General features: G+C 48.5%; 1 protein-coding gene across 1 annotated transcript in view; it reads left to right on the forward strand.

Moving 5' to 3' along the window:
• Positions 1–18,226, forward strand: part of CACNA1A (calcium voltage-gated channel subunit alpha1 A) — a 287,170-nt gene that overhangs the window by 154,092 nt on the left and 114,852 nt on the right. The window contains 2 exon segments of the mRNA XM_064569987.1: positions 14,278–14,369; positions 16,847–16,999. Coding sequence (XP_064426057.1) covers positions 14,278–14,369; positions 16,847–16,999 — 245 coding nt within the window.

The following is an 18,226-nucleotide window of genomic DNA, read 5'->3' on the forward strand; positions in this document are numbered from 1 at the left end:
TTGGCTAAGGAGCCAGGTCCCTTGGGCTCCTTCTTGTTCCTGCATCTCACAGATCTTTATTAAGATCCTCGCCTGGGGAACCCACCCCCTTCCCCACCCCCATTGGGAGAAGGGGCTTTCTCCCCTGCCTATCTGCCAGATCATGGGGAAGCTATGAAATAAAGGATTCAGAGTCATCTTGAAGCTGGTCAGATGGTGAGGAGATGACGATATTTGCTCGCAAGGAGAACAAGAGCCATGCTGAGGGAAGAGACTGTGTTAGTTAACACCAGCTGCTATAACAGATAAAACCAAAAGCCTCCAGATTAAGAAAATAAGAAAAATAAACTTCTAGAGTGCAGCTGGCGAGGGTTGGGATAGGGTGGAGGGGTAGGTGAGAAAGTATGGCTGTGCTCCACACAGTCACTCAGGGATCCCGGGTGATTGAGGCTCTGCCTTTTTCAACATGTAATTTCCAGTGTTGCTCTAAGAGTCGGCTCCCAGCCAGCAGGTTGGTGGAAAAGGAGAGTGGAGTGAGAGGTATTTGTGGGCTTGGCCAGGAAGTGATGAACCTCCCTTCTGACCACTGGCCAGAATTTAGTCACATGGCCCCACCTAGATGCAAGGGAGACTAGGAGATGTATTTCCTGACCTGGCAGCCATTTCCCAGACACCCCATGGAAGGAGAATGTGAATCTTCACTCAGCACTCCATGCTTGCACCATGTTTGTACCAGGAATTCAGGCCACTTCCCACCCACCCTCGAAATCTCTATGTACCAGGCACTGTTCTAAGTATTTTGCACGTATCAACTCATTTCATGCAACAACCCTATTCAGTGGGCACTATTATTAGCCACACTTACAGGTGATAAAACTGAAGCCCAGAATAGTTACGTAACTTGCCCAAGATCACATAGCTAGGAAGTGGCAGAGTTGGAATTGGAATCCAGGCAGTCTGGCTACAGAGCCTCAAGCTTAGCATAAATTTATTATAGTTACAAGGAGGCTGAGGGCCCAAAAGACACAATCCACTTTTTGGTGACTAAGAAATTGGCCACTTGTAAAAATGAGTTCTGACTCAAAATATCTCACCCCAGGGCAACCATGGTCCACTGGGTCCACATCCTTGTTAATCAGGTTCTAGATCAGAGTTTCTCAGCCACAGCACTTTTGACATTTGGGACCAGATCATTCTTTGTGTTCTGTGCATTGTAGGATGCGTAGCAGCATCCTTGTCCACCACCCACTACATGCCTGTAGCACCACCCCTACCCCATCATGATAATCAAAAATGTCTCCAGACATTTCCATATGTCCCCTGGGAGATGAAATTACCCCTGGTTGAGAACTGCTGTTTTAGATCGTTAAATATTATCCTGCAATGTAGTGCAAGTTCAAGGCAGACTGACTTTGAAATTGCCAACCTTGCAAAAAAAAAATGTAGGGTTTCATAAAGTCAGTAGTGGCAAACTGTGAAATCACACCCCAAGACAGAAACAGACAGGACCTGGACGGTGTTCATCCATCGTGGATGGTTAAAAATTGACAAGGACAAAGACTCCACAAGCTCTGTAAAAGAGAATGGTTTGAATATCAAAGGATCAAGACAGGGGTGATTGGTGAAACCCCTTGAGAATTTGAAAATAAAAATAATCCTCCTGAAAATTCGTGATGCAGAAGTCAAAAGTGAAGTGTGGGATGTTATGTGCTATCGGGCTGTTTTGCGGAGGAAATTTCACGTGTGCACACACAACACATCCCTGCTTGAGTATGTGCTTCAGGTGCTGTGCAGCCTGCAACCTTAGAGGTAAGGCAGGAATTCCTGGACTACGTTTTTGTGATGAATATTATCACTGCTAATTTGTAGTGGGTACTTACTTCATCTTCACCACACCGTCGCGAGTAGGTGCTTTTACTATCCCCATTTCATGGAGGAGGAAACTGAAGCTCAGAAAGACAGACTAACTCTCCCAGGGCTGCGCAGAGCCAGGATTCAGACCCAGCCTGGCTCCAGGTGCCATGCTTTCAGCTAGTAAGCTCCATAGCCACCCTGATCCTGAGGGGCCCCCACTTCTGGAATCTTCCATTTGCTCCCACTGACCCTTCCCCATTGACCAGAGGCAACATGGCTCCCCACTCTTCCATTAGCTTGGGAAACGTGATCATGGTGTGTGAATTCACAAGGGAGCTTGGGGCTTTGTGGGAAAAATGAAGTGGAAGGATGGAGACTCGAGGTGGGTTCTGGCATGATGAGGAACCTGCCTTTGCCTGAAGGAAGTAAGGAAGGAGATTGCTGGGGCTTGTGTAGAACTCAGGGTGCCATGAGTCTGTGTAAAACAAGAAATAGAGGCGTGCTCAGTAGGGGGTTTGGCCGATGCCTTGGAACGGGAACTTGAGGACTTGTTTTCTGCTAAGACAAAGAATGAAGTGATTCAGGTCTGCTCTGCTCCTGCTTCCCCCAAGCCCTGCATCACTTCTACTTTTTTCCCTTCTCACTTTTGGATCCGGACTTCTGCTGACTCATCTCTCTGAGCAAGGAAGGAGGGAGGAAGTCAGAATTGTTCATTGACCGTTTTCTTTCTTCAGTGACTCAGCTGTGATTCACATTTTAATTAATGCGGGAGAAAAATCTGATCAGCCTAAGGCATGTGTCCAATCACCCATACCTCCAGGCTGGTTGTAATAAAAAGAATACCCCCGAAATGTAGGATGCCCTGAATTAAACTATGGCTCGTTTCCTCCATTAATCCCGAGGACTCCTCCAGGTTCTCCAAGTTCTGGGTCCCCAGTGGGGCCCCCTGATCCAGAGGCAGCTTCTCCAAGCCCTGAAGCAGCGGGTCTAATTCCCACAGAGTTAGTCTGAGGTCAGGATAAGAAATGGAGTCTCAAGACCTCCTGGGACAGCAGAAGGATCATGGGAGTAGAATAGCATTTCCTGTGTTGGTCTTTGGCTATAATCCCAGGCTCTAGCCCTGCCTCTCCCCTCCCCCACCCATACCTCGGGGCCTGAAATTTGTCAGAACTGATAGGAGTGACAGTTTCAGAGTTTGGTTTGCCCAGAGAACAACAAATGTCCAAATCATCGTGACCACTACTTCCTGAGGGCTTACTATGCATCAGGCGGTGTGCTCAGCACTTTTCATGAATGGTCACATTGAATCCTCCCACTGTCCACAAAGACAAAAAGCTTTTATATAATTCTCTCTCCTCCCTATGAGGAAACTGAGGCTTGGGAATTTTCCCAAAGTAGACAGTAAATAATTGGTCAGGATACAAACCCAGCCCCTTTCCACCTGAGAGCCAGAGTTCACATCTGCTCTACTCTTCTGCCTTCCACTCAGCTGAAAAAAACTGAAGCTGACAGCTCAGTCACCAAATACTTACTTATTGAGGCCTACCATGTACTAAGGGGTCCAGCAGGGAACAAGAAACAGATCTGTGGCCTCATGGGGCTGACATTTTAGCTGCACAAGTGTATTAGTCACTGTGTATTAGATAAGTTAAGATACTAATACGTGTATTAGATAAGTGCTTGCTGCTGTCACAAAGAACTCCCAAGATGTATAAGAGCTCAAACACAATAGAAGTTAGTTCTTGCACACAAAGTCCAAAATACATATTCGTAAACAGTGGGCAGCTCTCCTCCAAGCAGGGAGGAAGAAACCCGGGCTCCTTCCATATTGTGGCTCCTCATCTTCAACACGGGGCTTCCAAGGTCTCTGTGCTCCTTGGCATGAAGCCACAGAAGGGAAAAGAATGGAGGTGGACACCCAGGACATGTTTCTGGACCAGGCCTAGAAGTAGTCCACATGGCTTCTACTCTCCTTTCACTGGCCAGAACTTAGTCACGGAACCACGTCTACCAGCAAGGCTGCGCTATGAAGTCCAGCTGAGTGCCTGGGAAGAAGAGAGACTGAGAACAATGGGAACTGAGCTCCACATCTTCCTGGATCTTCCCCTGAGAAGTCCTACCTTAGGACAGCTTTCAGACACTCCTATCTTCTTCTACTTCCTCTGTTTCTTGGGCTTCCCACGGTGAGGAATTGCTCTTGCTTTGCAGTGGGGTGAGGCAAGAACCTGATGAAATGTCTTTCCCCCAACTTGAAGACTTACTTGGAAAAGGCAACAGAGTATCCCTGTGCCTTGAGGTTAGGAGACCTAGATTCAAGTCTTGCTTCTCCAGAAACCTTTGTCTCAGAAATTGGGGGATTTCAGAACACTCAGATGGGCAGTCTGCGTGGATCATCCATTCTTCCCACATTTTATTGGTCAAGGTCTCCACGGGAAACAGAATTCACCCACCAGATGGTTTCAAATGAAGAGTAGTCATGAAGAAACTCCTTAAAGAGGTGGGGGCAGGTAAAGGAAACAAGTAAAGAATGTTGAGATCCCATGAGGGAAGCCATTGCTATCCCAACACTTTTGGAACTCAGCTGAGGCAGGGCCACACAGGAAGGACTAGGCTCAGAACTAGGGAGAGGGTGGAAGCAATATTCCAACCTCTCTCCTTCACCTTCTGCTGGTGCCTCCCATTGGCCAAACCCAACCAGGAACCAGAGCAAAGCATTCTGGGAGATGTAGTCCACATGGGGTCAGCCTTACAGGGCACAGTGCAAGCTGGAGAATGGACGTGGGGGGCAAACGGAATAATAAGCACACACCAGTGTGTGACCGACTGCGTACGCTTGTGTATGTGATCTACTCTATAAAGCAGCTCCAAAGCTGCACAGTACAGCACAGTAGCCACCAGCCATATGTAGCTATGGTACAAAATATAAATGTAAATCAATTAAAATGAGCTCAAATGAAAAAATTCAGTTGCTCAGCCACCTTTTAAGTGCTCACTAGCCACACGTGGCTGTTGGCTGCCATATTGGACAGCTCAGCATAAAACATTTCCACCATCGTGGCAAGGCTCCGATGTACCCTGAGCCCCTGCAGGTTATGGGATGGAAGAGAAAGAAGTCAGGGGTGAGGCTGGGCAGTGAAGGAGGCAGTTCTGAAGGCAGGCAGAGCTGTGGATCCATGGGGAGGAGGTTCTCTGAATAAAGGAGCAGAGGGAGAAGCAGGGAGGTTGAGTGAGCTGCTTGCCGGGCTGGAGGCTTACCCCATGAGGCAGAGTCAGAAAGCTTCAGTTCAAGGTCAGCTCTGACACTTAGTGGTGTATGATCTCAGACAAGGCTCTTGGCCTCTTAGAACCTCAGTTTGCTCATCATCAAAATGGGTGTCAGCCCACCTGCCATGATGACAATGCCCATGAATGGGGCTATGGAGAAGTAGGACTATATAAGGTGTTAGCTGTTGCCATGTTGGGAAATGATTACTGAGGTCAGAATGGTCTCGAGAGAACCAGTGAGAAGGGTTCCTTTCTTTCCTCTTCAATATCCCTCAACATGTCTTCATCTTTAGTCACTGCCTTATTAAATTCACCCCACATCTGGTTCCAATCTTCCCCTGATTCCTTGAGATCTTGCCAACTTTCATGAACTCCCTTCCTTTCAATTTCCTCAGGATCATCATCTTTTTTTTTTCCTTTCTCCTCTTTCTTAGAGAAATCCATGGCCTCTACTTTTCCAAGCCTGGGGAGTGTTGCAGAGTAATTAGAAATGTATGGGAGGTGGGACCAAAACCCAGCTTAGCCATGTACCAGATGTGTGGTCTTGGAGCAGTGACTCAACCTCTCTGATCTGGAAAGTAGAAGGAATGACAGGCCCCACTTCATAGGGCCGTCACGGGATTGATTAAAACAATGCATGCTGCCTGGCCCTCAGCAAGCCTCTGTAAATGTTACCTTCCTTCTGATTCTGCTTTTTCAACTTTATAGTGAAGTAGAACATACACGCAGAAAAGCACATATTACAGGTACAGCTTGAGTGATTTTCCAAAACTAAACACACTCATATAACCAGCACCCAAATCAAGCAACAGAATATCCCCAACCTCCAGAAACCCTCTCATTCCCCTCCAGTCACCAGTCACCCTGACATAGGACAGCATGGATTAGTCCCGCTTATTTTTGAATTGTAAATACATGGGATCACATGGCACACTCTTGTTGGCTTCCTTCCCTTGCTGTTGTGTGTGTGAGATCCACCCGTGTTGTTGCCAGAGCTGCGCAGAGTTCAAAGTCATGGCTGCATGTTCTGCACGGGTGATAGGCATTTGGGTGCTCTGCACTTTGCAGCTATTACGGAGAACTGTTGACGCTCTCATGCTTGTCTTTGGCGGGAGGTGTTCCCAGGACTGGGGTTTCTGGGTCATCGGGAGGAGTCCGTTTAGCTCTGGTGGAAACTGCCCTTACAGTTCTGTGCAGTGGTGGGACTGGTCTCAGCTCCCACCAGCTGCAGGCGAGAATTGAGCTTTTGTTTTCATTTTGATCTGGGAGTGCCTCTCCCTCAGGAGATGCTCAGTAAATGTCTGGGAATTAAATTGAAAACATACTCGTCCATTTCCTCGAGAGCTTTACTCCATCAGATGTCTCATTTGGACCTTCAGGCTCTCCTTCCACACTGACTTGGTACACTTTGCTTGCAAACTTGGACAGATCCCCTCCATGTGGAAGACACTTGGCCCCCTTGAGTCATCACGTTATCTTCCCCGCTCTCATTCCAGTGTCTCAGGGACAGGTTTCCCTTCTACTCCCTCCTCCAGCCTTGCGATCAGCGAGCAATTGCGACGGTGCCCTTCAGCAGGCCGGCAACCTACCGATCCTCCGAACCCGCTTGTCTCGGCTCAGCCGCCATCCCCTTCTCCCCAGCAAACTCACACCTCTGGAGGGCCCATCTTTTCTAGAATCACTTACCTCGCTCCTTCTGGGATTTTTACGTGTGTTCCTGCTTTTTATTTAAGAAAACAGTGCGGTTTAAGAGAGCTTCAGGAATCACCGAAAATAGAAACGTGTCCTTTTGTGTAATCCTCTACTTTAAAAAAGTGGAAGAACGGCTCTGTGCAGAGGTTAAGGTGCTCGAGAGGACCTCGCGTCAGTGGTCAGAACTTCCCCTTCAGGGGCACCTGGGTGGCTCAGTCGTTAAGCTTCTGCCATGATCCCAGAGTCCTGGGATCGAGCCCCGCATCGGGCTCCCAGCTCGGCGGGAAGCCTGCTTCTCCCTTTCCCACTCCCCCTGCTTGTGTTCCCTCTCTCACTATGTCTCTCTCTGTCAAATAAATAAATAAAATCTTTAAAAAAAAAAAAAAAGAACTTCCCCTTCATAGGAGAAAACACAGGAGAATATCTGTGTGGCCCAGAGTAGGGGAAAGACTTCTTAAACAGGATTTTTTTTTTTTAAGATTTTATTTATTTATTCATGAGAGACAGAGAGAGAGAGAGGCAGAGGGAGAAGCAGGCCCCCAAGGAGCAGAGAGCCTGATGCGGGACTCGATCCCAGGACCCTGGGATCATGACCTGAGCTGAAGGCAGACGCTTAACCATCTGAGCCACCCAGGCGCCCTAAACAGGATTTTAAAAGCATAAACTCTAAGGCAAAATAATACTACTAATAATGGATTAGATGAAAACTAATGTTCTGTTCGAATAAAAACATCATGGGGACAGGAACCAAACTGCCCGCATCCCAATCCTCCTTTCCCATTTCCTGTGAATCCACAGGCAATTTACTCAACCTCTCTGTGCCTCCGTTTCCTCATCAGTAGAATGGAAAGAATAGTATCTACCTGCGGGGTTGTTAGAAGTTATAAGCAAGTTGATATTTGTAATATTTATAAATCCTGTAGAATAGTGCATGGGAAAAACTAAAGTAGGATTTGTAAATAGTGCCTAGGATGGTGGAAAAATAACTGACCAGAGATTAATATTTTACTGCTATTATGTTACCCCTTAGCCACATGCGACTGTTTTCAATGTAAATGAATTAAAAGTAAATACAATTTAAAATTCAGCTCCTCACACCCACCAGCCACATTTCCAGTGTCCATAGCTGCATGTGGCCAATGGCTGCCATATTGGGCAGCACTGATTAAGACTATACAAGGCAATGTCTGCAAGTCAACAAGAATAACACACAACCCCAATAGGAAAACAGGCAAAAACTGTGATCAGGGAGATTAGGGAAGAGAAGTCTGAAAAGCTAATCAGTATATGACGTGGTACTTAAAATCATTTGTAATCAGAAAGATGAAAATTAAAACAGCAAGTGTTTCTGTATGCCTCTCATAGTGGGAAGAATCAGCACCATGGATAAGCCAAGGGTCAGCAGAATGTGAGGACAGAGGAAGCTCCTGCCCGACTCCTGGGCCTGTGGCCTGGGGGGGCCATGTGGAAGGTCATCAGCTGTGCTAAGTTGGGTTAAGTCAGACTCACCAGCAGTTATGCTCCCAGGCACCCACCCCAGGGAGATTTTTGCCGGGTCTGTAGGGGCGGTACAAGGATGTTCACTACAGCACCATCTGGGGGGAGCTGGAGGCTGCCTGGGGTCCATCCCTGGAGAACGGGGATGTGGCGGATGCACCTATGGAGAGCCCCAGGCCCAGTGAAAGCTCCAGATAGCACATCCAATAGACCACCCAGGATAGGGCTTAAAAACATGGTTCTGGGTGAAAACAGGAAACAACAGAATATGCTTTAACTTCGTGCCGTCAATGTAAGTTAAAAATATAAGCACTCAAAATAAAGCACATGTTTTGCAAGAATGCACTCCAATAAGACCAAATTAAACATTATATTGGTTGTCTCTCGGGGGAGACAAATGAAAGTAGGGTTTGGGGATAAGAGGGAATGAATGAATGAATGAATGAATGAACGAACAGAGAGGAGCATTGCACAGACCAAAGGTGGAAAGATGCCATGAACTGAGGAGAGCAATTGACTTGACTCTCCCAGTTTGAAGATTTTTTAAAAGGAATTTTAGAAATACTTTCCCCAAGAGGAGGTAAAAGCCAAGTGATATAAAAATAAACTTGAAGAGGATTTACACAGTCTATGAATGGCAAGAATATAGACTGCATGAGAAGCAGTTATGCTTCTAAGTACCCATCTCAGGAAGATTTGACCCTGTCAATTTTGGCAGGTGCTTCTTCTAACCTGAGGTCGGGGATCCAGAGCAGCCCCCATTCTCTCTCCTGCTTTCTGACTGAACTGATACCTCCTTGTCATTCTCCTGTCCTCCGCCCCTCCTTCTCAGCCAGTAATCTCACCTTTTACCATGAGGTCTCTCCAGCTCCAGGGCCTTTGCACATGTTTCCCTCCTTACCCACCTGGCACATAGTAGTTGCTCCTCCACAAATATTTATTGACATCCTGACTTCCAGCCAGCAGAGAAAAATCTAGCTCCTTTCTATACTCGGGGTAGTGGAGGAATGAGCTTGGCTGAAGTCCAGGGAGAGGGTAAGTGGGGTGGTGGAGTTAACCAGGGGCAACGAGGTGGAGGTAGCACAGCCAGACTCAGGAGCCAGGCACCACATGTTAGCTGTGTGACTGTGGACAAGTAGCTACGCCCTGGGTCTCAGTTTCCCTGTCAATAAAATGAGAGTAGAACACTCACCTGGTAAAGATAACTGGGGCGTAAAATGGGATCTCAGTATGTAAAGCAACAAGCATACCACCTGACAAAGGAAAAAACTCAACGACTTGCCTTTATCAGTGGGTTCTGGTATAACTTGGCCACAAGTAACACAAGAATAAAAATGATGATGGGGGCGCCTGGGTGGCTCAGTTGGTTAAGCAACTGCCTTCAGCTCAGGTCATGATCCTGGAGTCCCTGGATCAAGTCCCGCATCGGGCTCCCTGCTCGGCGGGGAGCCTGCTTCTCCCTCTGACCCTCCCCCCTCTCATGAGCTCTCTCTCTCTCTCATTCTGTCTCAAATAAATAAATAAAATCTTAAAAAAAAAAAAAAGAATAAAAATGATGATGGTGAAGAAAAGAGCAAACATTTATGGAGGACTTACTAAATTCCAAGCACAGTTCCAAGCATCTTGCATAAACCCCCACACCTATCGGGGTAAGTAAGACTGTCATCACCATTTTACTGTTCAGGAAACTGAGGGTCACACAGCTAGTGATTGGAGGAATGGGGATTTGAACCTAAGCTGCCTGGTTCTTATCCACTAGAAAGGACGTTTGTTATCCACATTACAAGAAGTCTGGAGGCCGGGTGGTTGGTTGCAGGATTGGCTTCACAGCTTAGTGATGTCCCCAAGGAATCCTTCCCATCTTTCCACTCTTTCATCTCCAGTGTAAGGACTTTCCTGGTAACCATTACCACTCATGGTCCCAAGATGGCCACCTTGCTCCAGGATGTCTACACAAAAGTCTTTGTCAGGCCAAAGAAGAGGAGGGAATGTCTCCTGCCATGTTACTCTTCTTGAGGGAGGGAAACTCTTCCCCAGAAGCTCCCAGCAGGCTTTCACTCAGGTCCTGTTAGGCACATGACCCAGTCATGTGACCAGTGCTCCCATTGAAAGGAATCCTGGGGAAAAGAGACTATTGGGCATTTTCTGACTCTTTGATGGAAGACGGACTCCACTGGCAAGGGAGGGGGTAGGACTGCCTATTAGATAAACAACCATCAGTATCTTCCGTGATTCTTTTCCTAGTTTAAGGCAAGTCTTGTCTCCTACCCAGCCTTCCATCTCTTCTAGAATATACTCTATTAGTTATTGCTAGGCTTTCCTATGTCCCACTTCCTTATTATTTATTCAACAAGCATTTATTGAGCACCTACTGTATGCCAGGCACAGTTTTAGGTACCGGGGATACAGCTGTGAACAAAGCATGAAAATTCCTGCCCTGGTGGGGTGGACATGCAGGAGCAGTGCCATCCAGTGGAACTTTATACAATGATGGAAATCAACTGTCCACATGTGGCTGTGGAGCACTTGAAATACGTCTAATGCAACAGAGGGACTGAATGTCTAATTTAATTTAATTTAATTTAAGTATATATTTAAACAGCTACATGTAAGTGCAACTAGTGCGACTGAGGAACTAAACGTCTGATTTAACTTAAATTAAATTAAGGGTATATTTAAATAGCTGTGTGTGACTAGTGGTTACCATATCAGGCAGCTGAGCTCTAAAGGCAAAGGGATACATTATCGACCTCTCTCTCTGGACATGTAAACATATTTAGTGTCTCCCACCCTGAAAATCCTCCTTTCTCATATCCAGTCTCTTGTTTCTGGTTCATCTTCTCTTGTTCTCTACAGCCATCAGCCACAGCAAGACTCCCTGTGACCTGATGCTGCTCATCCTTTGCACCTAACTCATCCATGGGCTGCCCTGGAGACCAGTGGCCTCGCCTTTCTCAAAACACTTTTGAACTTGACCTCCAGGAATGACCCTCTCTGCCGGGTCTCCTCCCAGCTCCGTGACTTCCTCTTTTCCACCAAGCTCCTTCCTCAACACATTGTCTCTTAAAATGTTGCTCTTCCCCAACATTCCACTGGAGGCCCTTGGCTTTTTTCATTTGACCTATCTACCCTAGGATATCTGGTCTACCATAACCCTGTTTTCCACTACTCTTTTCTCACTTACCAGATTTTTATTGAGTACCTGCTAGACCATAAAAGGTGCTAGAGGTACTACAAAAAAAAAAAATCTTTGTCTTCATGGTGCTCACATTCTAGAAGAAGAGGTGAATAATAAATACAGCTTAATAAGCAATATAATTCTGGAGAGTGAAGGATCTCCTTAGCTAGAGGGGCCAGGGACATCCTCTTTGAGAAGGCAAAATGTGAGCTCTGAAGGATTTGAAGAGGGCCATCAAGGCAAAGAGGGAGAGAGTTGAGGGGACGAGCATTTGCAGTAGAAGGAACGGCCAATATAACATTCCCATGTTGGGAAGGAGCTTTTCCTGTTGGAGGAACAGAAGATCAGTGTGGCCAATATGTGGTAGGACAGGGCAGTCAGTGGGAGTCTTGTGGTCATGGTAGAGTTTGGATTTTATTCTAAGTCTGATGGAAGCCAATGGAAGGTTTTAACAAGGGAGTCACAGAAAACTGGCATCTCAAACTCAACGTGTCCACAGCCCAGTCTTGACCTTCCTCCAAACCTACCCCTTTCCTGTCTCAATTTACAGTGACTCCATCCTTCAGGTAGCTCAGGCCAAAACCTTGCAAGCATCTTTGAGTCCTCTTGCTCCCATCCCACCACGCTCAATCTTTCCATGGGAAGCCCTGGTGGCTGCCATATTGTTCTCCATAGCATTTCCCACCATCTGGCATATCATATGTTTTCCCATTGTCTCTCTGTGCATGGCAGTGTCCTCAGGCACCTATAGTAGGTGCTCAATAAACCCTCATTGAATGAATGGCCATTACTTAGTGGCTAATTCAGAACCAGGAAGCCATTCTTCCTTTCTGCCTTTCCCACCATGGCCCCCACCCCATCTAACGAGCCATGTGAGGTGGAGAACTGGGTTCCTGGCTTTGAGTTCTTGCTCAGTGGTGTGGACCTTCATGCATTAGTAACTTCTCCAGGCTCTAGTTTCCTCTGGAAAATGGGACTCATCCTGCCGACTGCTGGGATGCAGGGAGGATTTGATGAGCCCAGGCAAGCTCCCTGATGCCCAGCAATCAATGGCAGCTATATTTAAATTGGGGCCTCCTTTGTACTCCCACTGCCTTTGTCCTAGTTCCAGCCCTCATTACGCTGGCCTGCTCTCACCGCTCCCTCCTCGCTCTGCCTCCATCACTGCCCATCTGTCCTGTCAGCTGTCAGCCTTGTCTTCACCACGCCAACCCTAATCACATCCCTCCCCTGCTCTGAAACCTTACATGACTCCCACTGTCCACAGGATAAGACCCATTTCCTCAGCCTCCAGTTCACAGCCTCCAACACCAGCCCACCCATTTCTCCCCACCAATATCCTGAACGAAGCTTCTGTCTCTGTGGTGCTTTCTTGGCCACAGAAGCCTTCCCTGCACCAGCAACCCCCCTCCACCCTGTTCCATCCCCTCCTAATTCCTTCTCAACTTTCCAGGATGGAGGATGAAAAATAGTACATCTTAGGTGCCGTTTAGGATTGCAGTGGGCCAGGGGGAGGTCGGATTATCTGCATTTCTGAGGCTTGAACAGGTTAGGACAAAGGCCACACAATGAGAACATGCAGGGCCAGGGTTTAACTCTAGATCTGAGATTTTGTGCTGTGCTACCTCCTCGTACTTGGGCTCCGTGGTGATGCTGTCCCCAGCCCTCCTGTCTGTATTCAGGTCCTCCTCATTCTCCTGCAGCCTGGGGCCAGAGGGATTCATGCTTGAACCTCACCCACTTGTGAGGTCACCTGAGGGTGGGGTCACGTTCATCTCAGTGCTACCCCTGTGTCCAGCGCAGCCTGACCCAGACCCGCCACGGCTCACCTGGAAGTGCAGTGGCCCCTTCCCCCGCCATCTCCCAGCTTCTGGCCTTGCCCCTTAGGGGGCCTTCTTGTAATTCATGTCATGTCCCAACCCTCCAGTGCTCAGAACCCTCCATGGCTCCCATGTCACTTGGAGAAGGAACCAGAGTCCACACCATGGCCCACAGGGCCCTGCACGATCTGCCCGTCACCACCCTGCCCTCACCTCCTCCTGCTGTCACCCTGGCTGGCTTGGCTCCAGCCAGCCACACCGGCCTCCTCACACTCCCTCAGCTGCACACCAGCAGAGCCACACTCATTGTTTGGTTTGGTTTCCTGTGGTTTTGTTTTTGTTTTTGTTTTTTTCATTTTCATTTATTTCCGAGTAGCTTAGCACACTTCCTGTGTGCCGGGCACCATGCTGATCACAGCACATGTATCAGTCCATTTAATCCTCACACCTCTTTGAGGCAATGTCAGTACTATTATTATCCCTGTTCTATAAAAGAGGAAACTGAGGCACAGAGAGGTGTCCTGGCTTGTCCAAAGTCACCCAGCTGGGAAATGGCAGAGCTGGGATTTGAACCCCATGCAGGCTGGGCTCCTAATACTGAACCACTTTCCTGCCAGTTGATAAAGGGTGCTGAGCTCCAAAGGGTCTGCCATTCTCCCTGGCCCCTCCCCAGGACCCCTGGGCCTCCCCACGATTCGTTCCGATTGTGCATTGTGAAATATATTGAACGTCATCCTGACCATGTGCAACAGGACGCTTCTATTCCTCTCAATCCAGTGTTTATTACCACCATCAACCACACACCTTGTTGGGGTCATTATAAATCACCTTTTATCCTATAAGGCAGGTACGGTTAACATGGAAGACGAAACTGAGGCCAGCAAAGTAAAGTCACCCACCTGTGGTCACCTAGCCGATAAACGACATCAAATCCCATTCCCCTCTGACCCTGAAACCCACCCTCTGTTTTCCACTCTGGCTTCTTTCTTCCAGCATCTTGGCGACAGTTGGGACGGAGTTTGACCTACGGACGCTGAGGGCAGTTCGAGTGCTGAGGCCGCTCAAGCTGGTGTCTGGAATCCCAAGTGCGTGAGTTTCCGACCCTGGCAAGGGGTCTGCTCAGGGGTCCCGGGAGTCCTCAGTTTCCCCTCTGCAGAACATCTCAGAAGTGGCCCCTGAGTGCTTGCTTCCCAGCTTGTGCCAAGGCAGCCTTCTCTTGGGGGGAAGCTCCCAAGGGACCCCCAGGAACCTGGTAGCAGGTCTCCATGAGCTTCTGGAAGCAAGCCAGGAGCCTCACCTATAACCACAGCACCTGTTTATTGAGCACCTGCTGTCTGTCAGGAGCCATGCTGATACATCTCAGTCAGTACTCACGATTCTGTGATGTTGGGAGAGAGTGCTGATATCTCCATTTTACAGATGTGGAAACTGAGGCTCAGAGCAGCTAAATAATTTGAGCAGGGTCATGTGGCTGAGAACGGCAGGACTAGGTGTTAGCAAGTGTGACCCCGAGCCTGGCCAGTAACACTGGTGGCAGTGACTGTGACCATCTACTGAGCAGCTGCTGCATACTGGACACTGTAGAGAGAACTTTACATGCATTATCTTAGTTTGTCTTCCCAATCACCCACTGAACACATTTTACAAATGAAAAAGCTGACGCTCAGACAGGTTAAATTCTGCACCTGAGCTCTGACAACTTGACAGTGATGAGCTCCAGAGCCCATACTCGTCCCATCTGCTTGCTTTCTCCTCCTCCAAGGGTGCTTCTGCCCCACCCTTTAGGTGCAGCTGCCATATTCAGGGTCAGATGCAGGTTGTGCTGCCAAAAACCAAAACAAAACAGGGTCGACCTTCTGTCCCACTGCCTCAGTTAGTACTACTACTACTAATTTTAAAAGCACGTACTATGTGCCAGGCACTGTTCTAAGTATTTGCCATTTTAAAAATTCATTTGTCCTCACAACAAGCCTGTGATGTAGGTTCTATTATCAGTTCCATTTTACATCTCATTGGCTTCGTTTGTCAGGTTCATTGCCATCTGGATTTAAAGAGTGAGATCTCCCAGACGACCACCAGCAAGGTCTTTTGGTAGAAAGAAGGCACTTCTGCTTAGGTGTTCGTAGGATTCCAGGAGCTGCCAGCATTGCATTAAGGGTCATCCCCAAGCTAATACTAACAAAAATTTCACCACCTCTGGTGGTACTTTGCCAGATATGTGCTCTCTCATTTAATCATGAGAGGGAGGTGCTATTCCAGTCCCCATTTACAGATGAAGAAACCAAGATTCAGAATGGTGACCTGACTTGCTGAAGGTCACATTGCTAGTAAGTAGATGACTAGGTCGGGTCCCCTCGATGCAGACTTAGCTAGGTGCCTAGGTGGCCCTGCTTTATCTGGAGAGTGCCGTCAGGAGAGAGAGAATGAGGGCAGCAGGATGGGATGGGGAAAGATGCCGAGCAAGGATGTAGTCTCAACCTGATCCCGTGGGGAGCTCTGGAGTGTGAGTAGCACCAGAGTTATCCTCGAACCTGAGGCAGAGGGACTGCTGGCCTTTCATCCTTCTCTGGTCACTTATTGGGGGCGGTGGGTGGGGAATGCCGAGAAGACAGTGGCTGCTCGGTTAAGGCAGCTCTTGATAACCAAAGGCAGTTGTATAAAGAGGAGGGGCAGCTGGGAGCTATTAGCAGCCAACACCCGCAGCAGCTGGAAGGGGGGCACAGCAGAGGTGGAGGATACCCGGCCTGGCCTAGGCACTAACCACAACCAGTGTCCAGAGCCTTAACCACTCCGCCACACCACCTCCATTAGCATCACCCATACGTTGCGGGTCCCTGTGGCTTCCACCCATCAGGAGGTGCTAATCATGAGCCGTGTGAAGTTCTTCTAATCAAGAAGCAAGGCCTTAGGCTTTTTGTTTGAACCCTAATTTTAACCATACACTTTCCTTGTAGCACAGTGGCTACAAACATACCACTTGACATCACTCAGACCTGGGTTTAAGTCCCAGCTCTGTTATTTCTGACGCCCTTGGATGAATCACCTCTCTCAGACTTGCTTCCCAGCTCTGCAAAATGGGGATAATTTTACACGGGTGCCCACTTCATGGGGTTGTGTTAGAAGCCAGTGAAGTCATGTCTGGTTTCTCAGGACTGGAACTGGGACATGGACTGTCTTCCCCGTGCAGAGGTACAGCTAGCCTTGCTGGTGCCTCTGCATGAATTAGGAAAAGACGCCCCCTCTTGGTGGGAAAAATTAGGAAAAGTCACCCTGGTCTGGGTAAAAGCTTCCCAACACCCAGGAATATGGCTTAGAAAGCAATCCATTTCCACTCCTTCCTTGCCTAAAATGTCATCAAATGAGAGCATATGTCAAATACTTTAAAAATATTTTAAAATAAGAAGTGCCTTAAAATATTAGGAGGGCTTGTTCCCATTTTATGATGACCAGCGAGTGTGGTCCCTCATCATTGCCCCACCCCCAGCCTCGCGTGTACTCTGGGTTCCTAGGGTTTGGGGTGCTTGCTCACAGAGCCATGGGGGCTCTCTCTGTGTCTTCTCAGGTTTACAAGTCGTCCTGAAGTCGATCATGAAGGCAATGATCCCCCTGCTGCAGATCGGCCTCCTCCTATTTTTTGCAATCCTTATTTTTGCAATCATAGGGTTAGAATTTTATATGGGAAAATTTCATACCACCTGCTTTGAAGAGGGGACAGGTAGGTCCAAGCAGCATGATGTGTTTTGTTTTGTTTTGTTTTGTTTTCAACCTTCCTCCCTTGGGGACAAGCTCCTGGAAGGGATATGCAGGGCTTTGCTTCTTTCTCCTGGCAGCTGGGAGAACTTCCTTCCAAAGTGCTGCAGGCAAAGCTGGGGGTGAGGTAGCCCTTGGGGTCTTCGTTGTTCTAGCGCCTTACATTGTGGTCTCCCGGAAGCTGTCCCAGGGGTAAGTGGTTTATTTGGGAAGTGATCCCAGGAAGTGCCAGCAGGGGAGTGGGGACATGAGACAGGGAAGGAAGACATCTAGTAAAGGGGTGTAGTGTTATCAAGTAGGATACCATTGTGGGCAGCTGGGGCTCTGTCCTCAGCTCCTCAGAGCCATCCCAGTCAGGGGGCAAGGGAACCAGGGTGTTATCCACCAACTTCTGTCTGACACTGATAAGGACTGTCCCTGGGTGGGCATTAATGCCCCGGCACGGCTGGCTGACCTGCACGCTGGGCTGGAGCAGGCATGAAAGGTGTTTTCAGGTGGGAGTTTGGGGGGGCCTGGCAAACAGCAGGATATGGACAGGGTGCCAGCCTCTTCCACCTCGTAACCTTGCAGGGACCGCATCCCGTGCTGTGTTCTCAAGCAGGAAGAAAGGGGGCAGACTGGTCAGGAAGGAAGGGGTCTGATTGCTTTTGGGGGGGCAGTCCCCATTACCTGGAGAAAAGGAATAGAAAGGGTGGTCCTCCTGGCCTCCCCCAGAATGTGCCTTGAAGACACCCAGCTGGGAGGCATGGTGCCAACAGTCAGAACCTAGCGCAAGCAGGGTCCTGTGCGAATGGCAACTCCTCAGTGGTTGGGTCAAGAAATGGGTGGGGGGACAGGCAGAGAAAAGCCAGGAAGGCAGGAGGCTCACTTGTGGGACTCAGCTCTGAATCAGCAGTGTGGCGGGGCGGTGTCCGCCAATATCCACACGTTCAGGGGACCCGGCAGCTTCCGGATACATTTTCCGTTAAATCTCCTGCTCCCCAAATTCCTTTGCTCTCTGGAGCCCAAGAACCAAATGGAACAGGATGAGGACAGAAGCCTGTATGTCAGTATTGGGACCACCGGCCATCTTGGTGCAGATGGGGGGCTGGCAGCACTAATCATGGGACAAGGGAACCATGAATTCAGGGGATGGACCTAGAGTGGATGGTGAAGCTGAAGGGGATCGCCTGTGAGAAATGAAAGGGGTTTT

This window comes from Mirounga angustirostris, unplaced genomic scaffold (genome assembly GCF_029215605.1).
Source record: "Mirounga angustirostris isolate CCGP_5_RB_7025 unplaced genomic scaffold, mMirAng1.0.hap1 SCAF_1, whole genome shotgun sequence".
NCBI classification, from domain to species: domain Eukaryota; kingdom Metazoa; phylum Chordata; class Mammalia; order Carnivora; family Phocidae; genus Mirounga; species Mirounga angustirostris.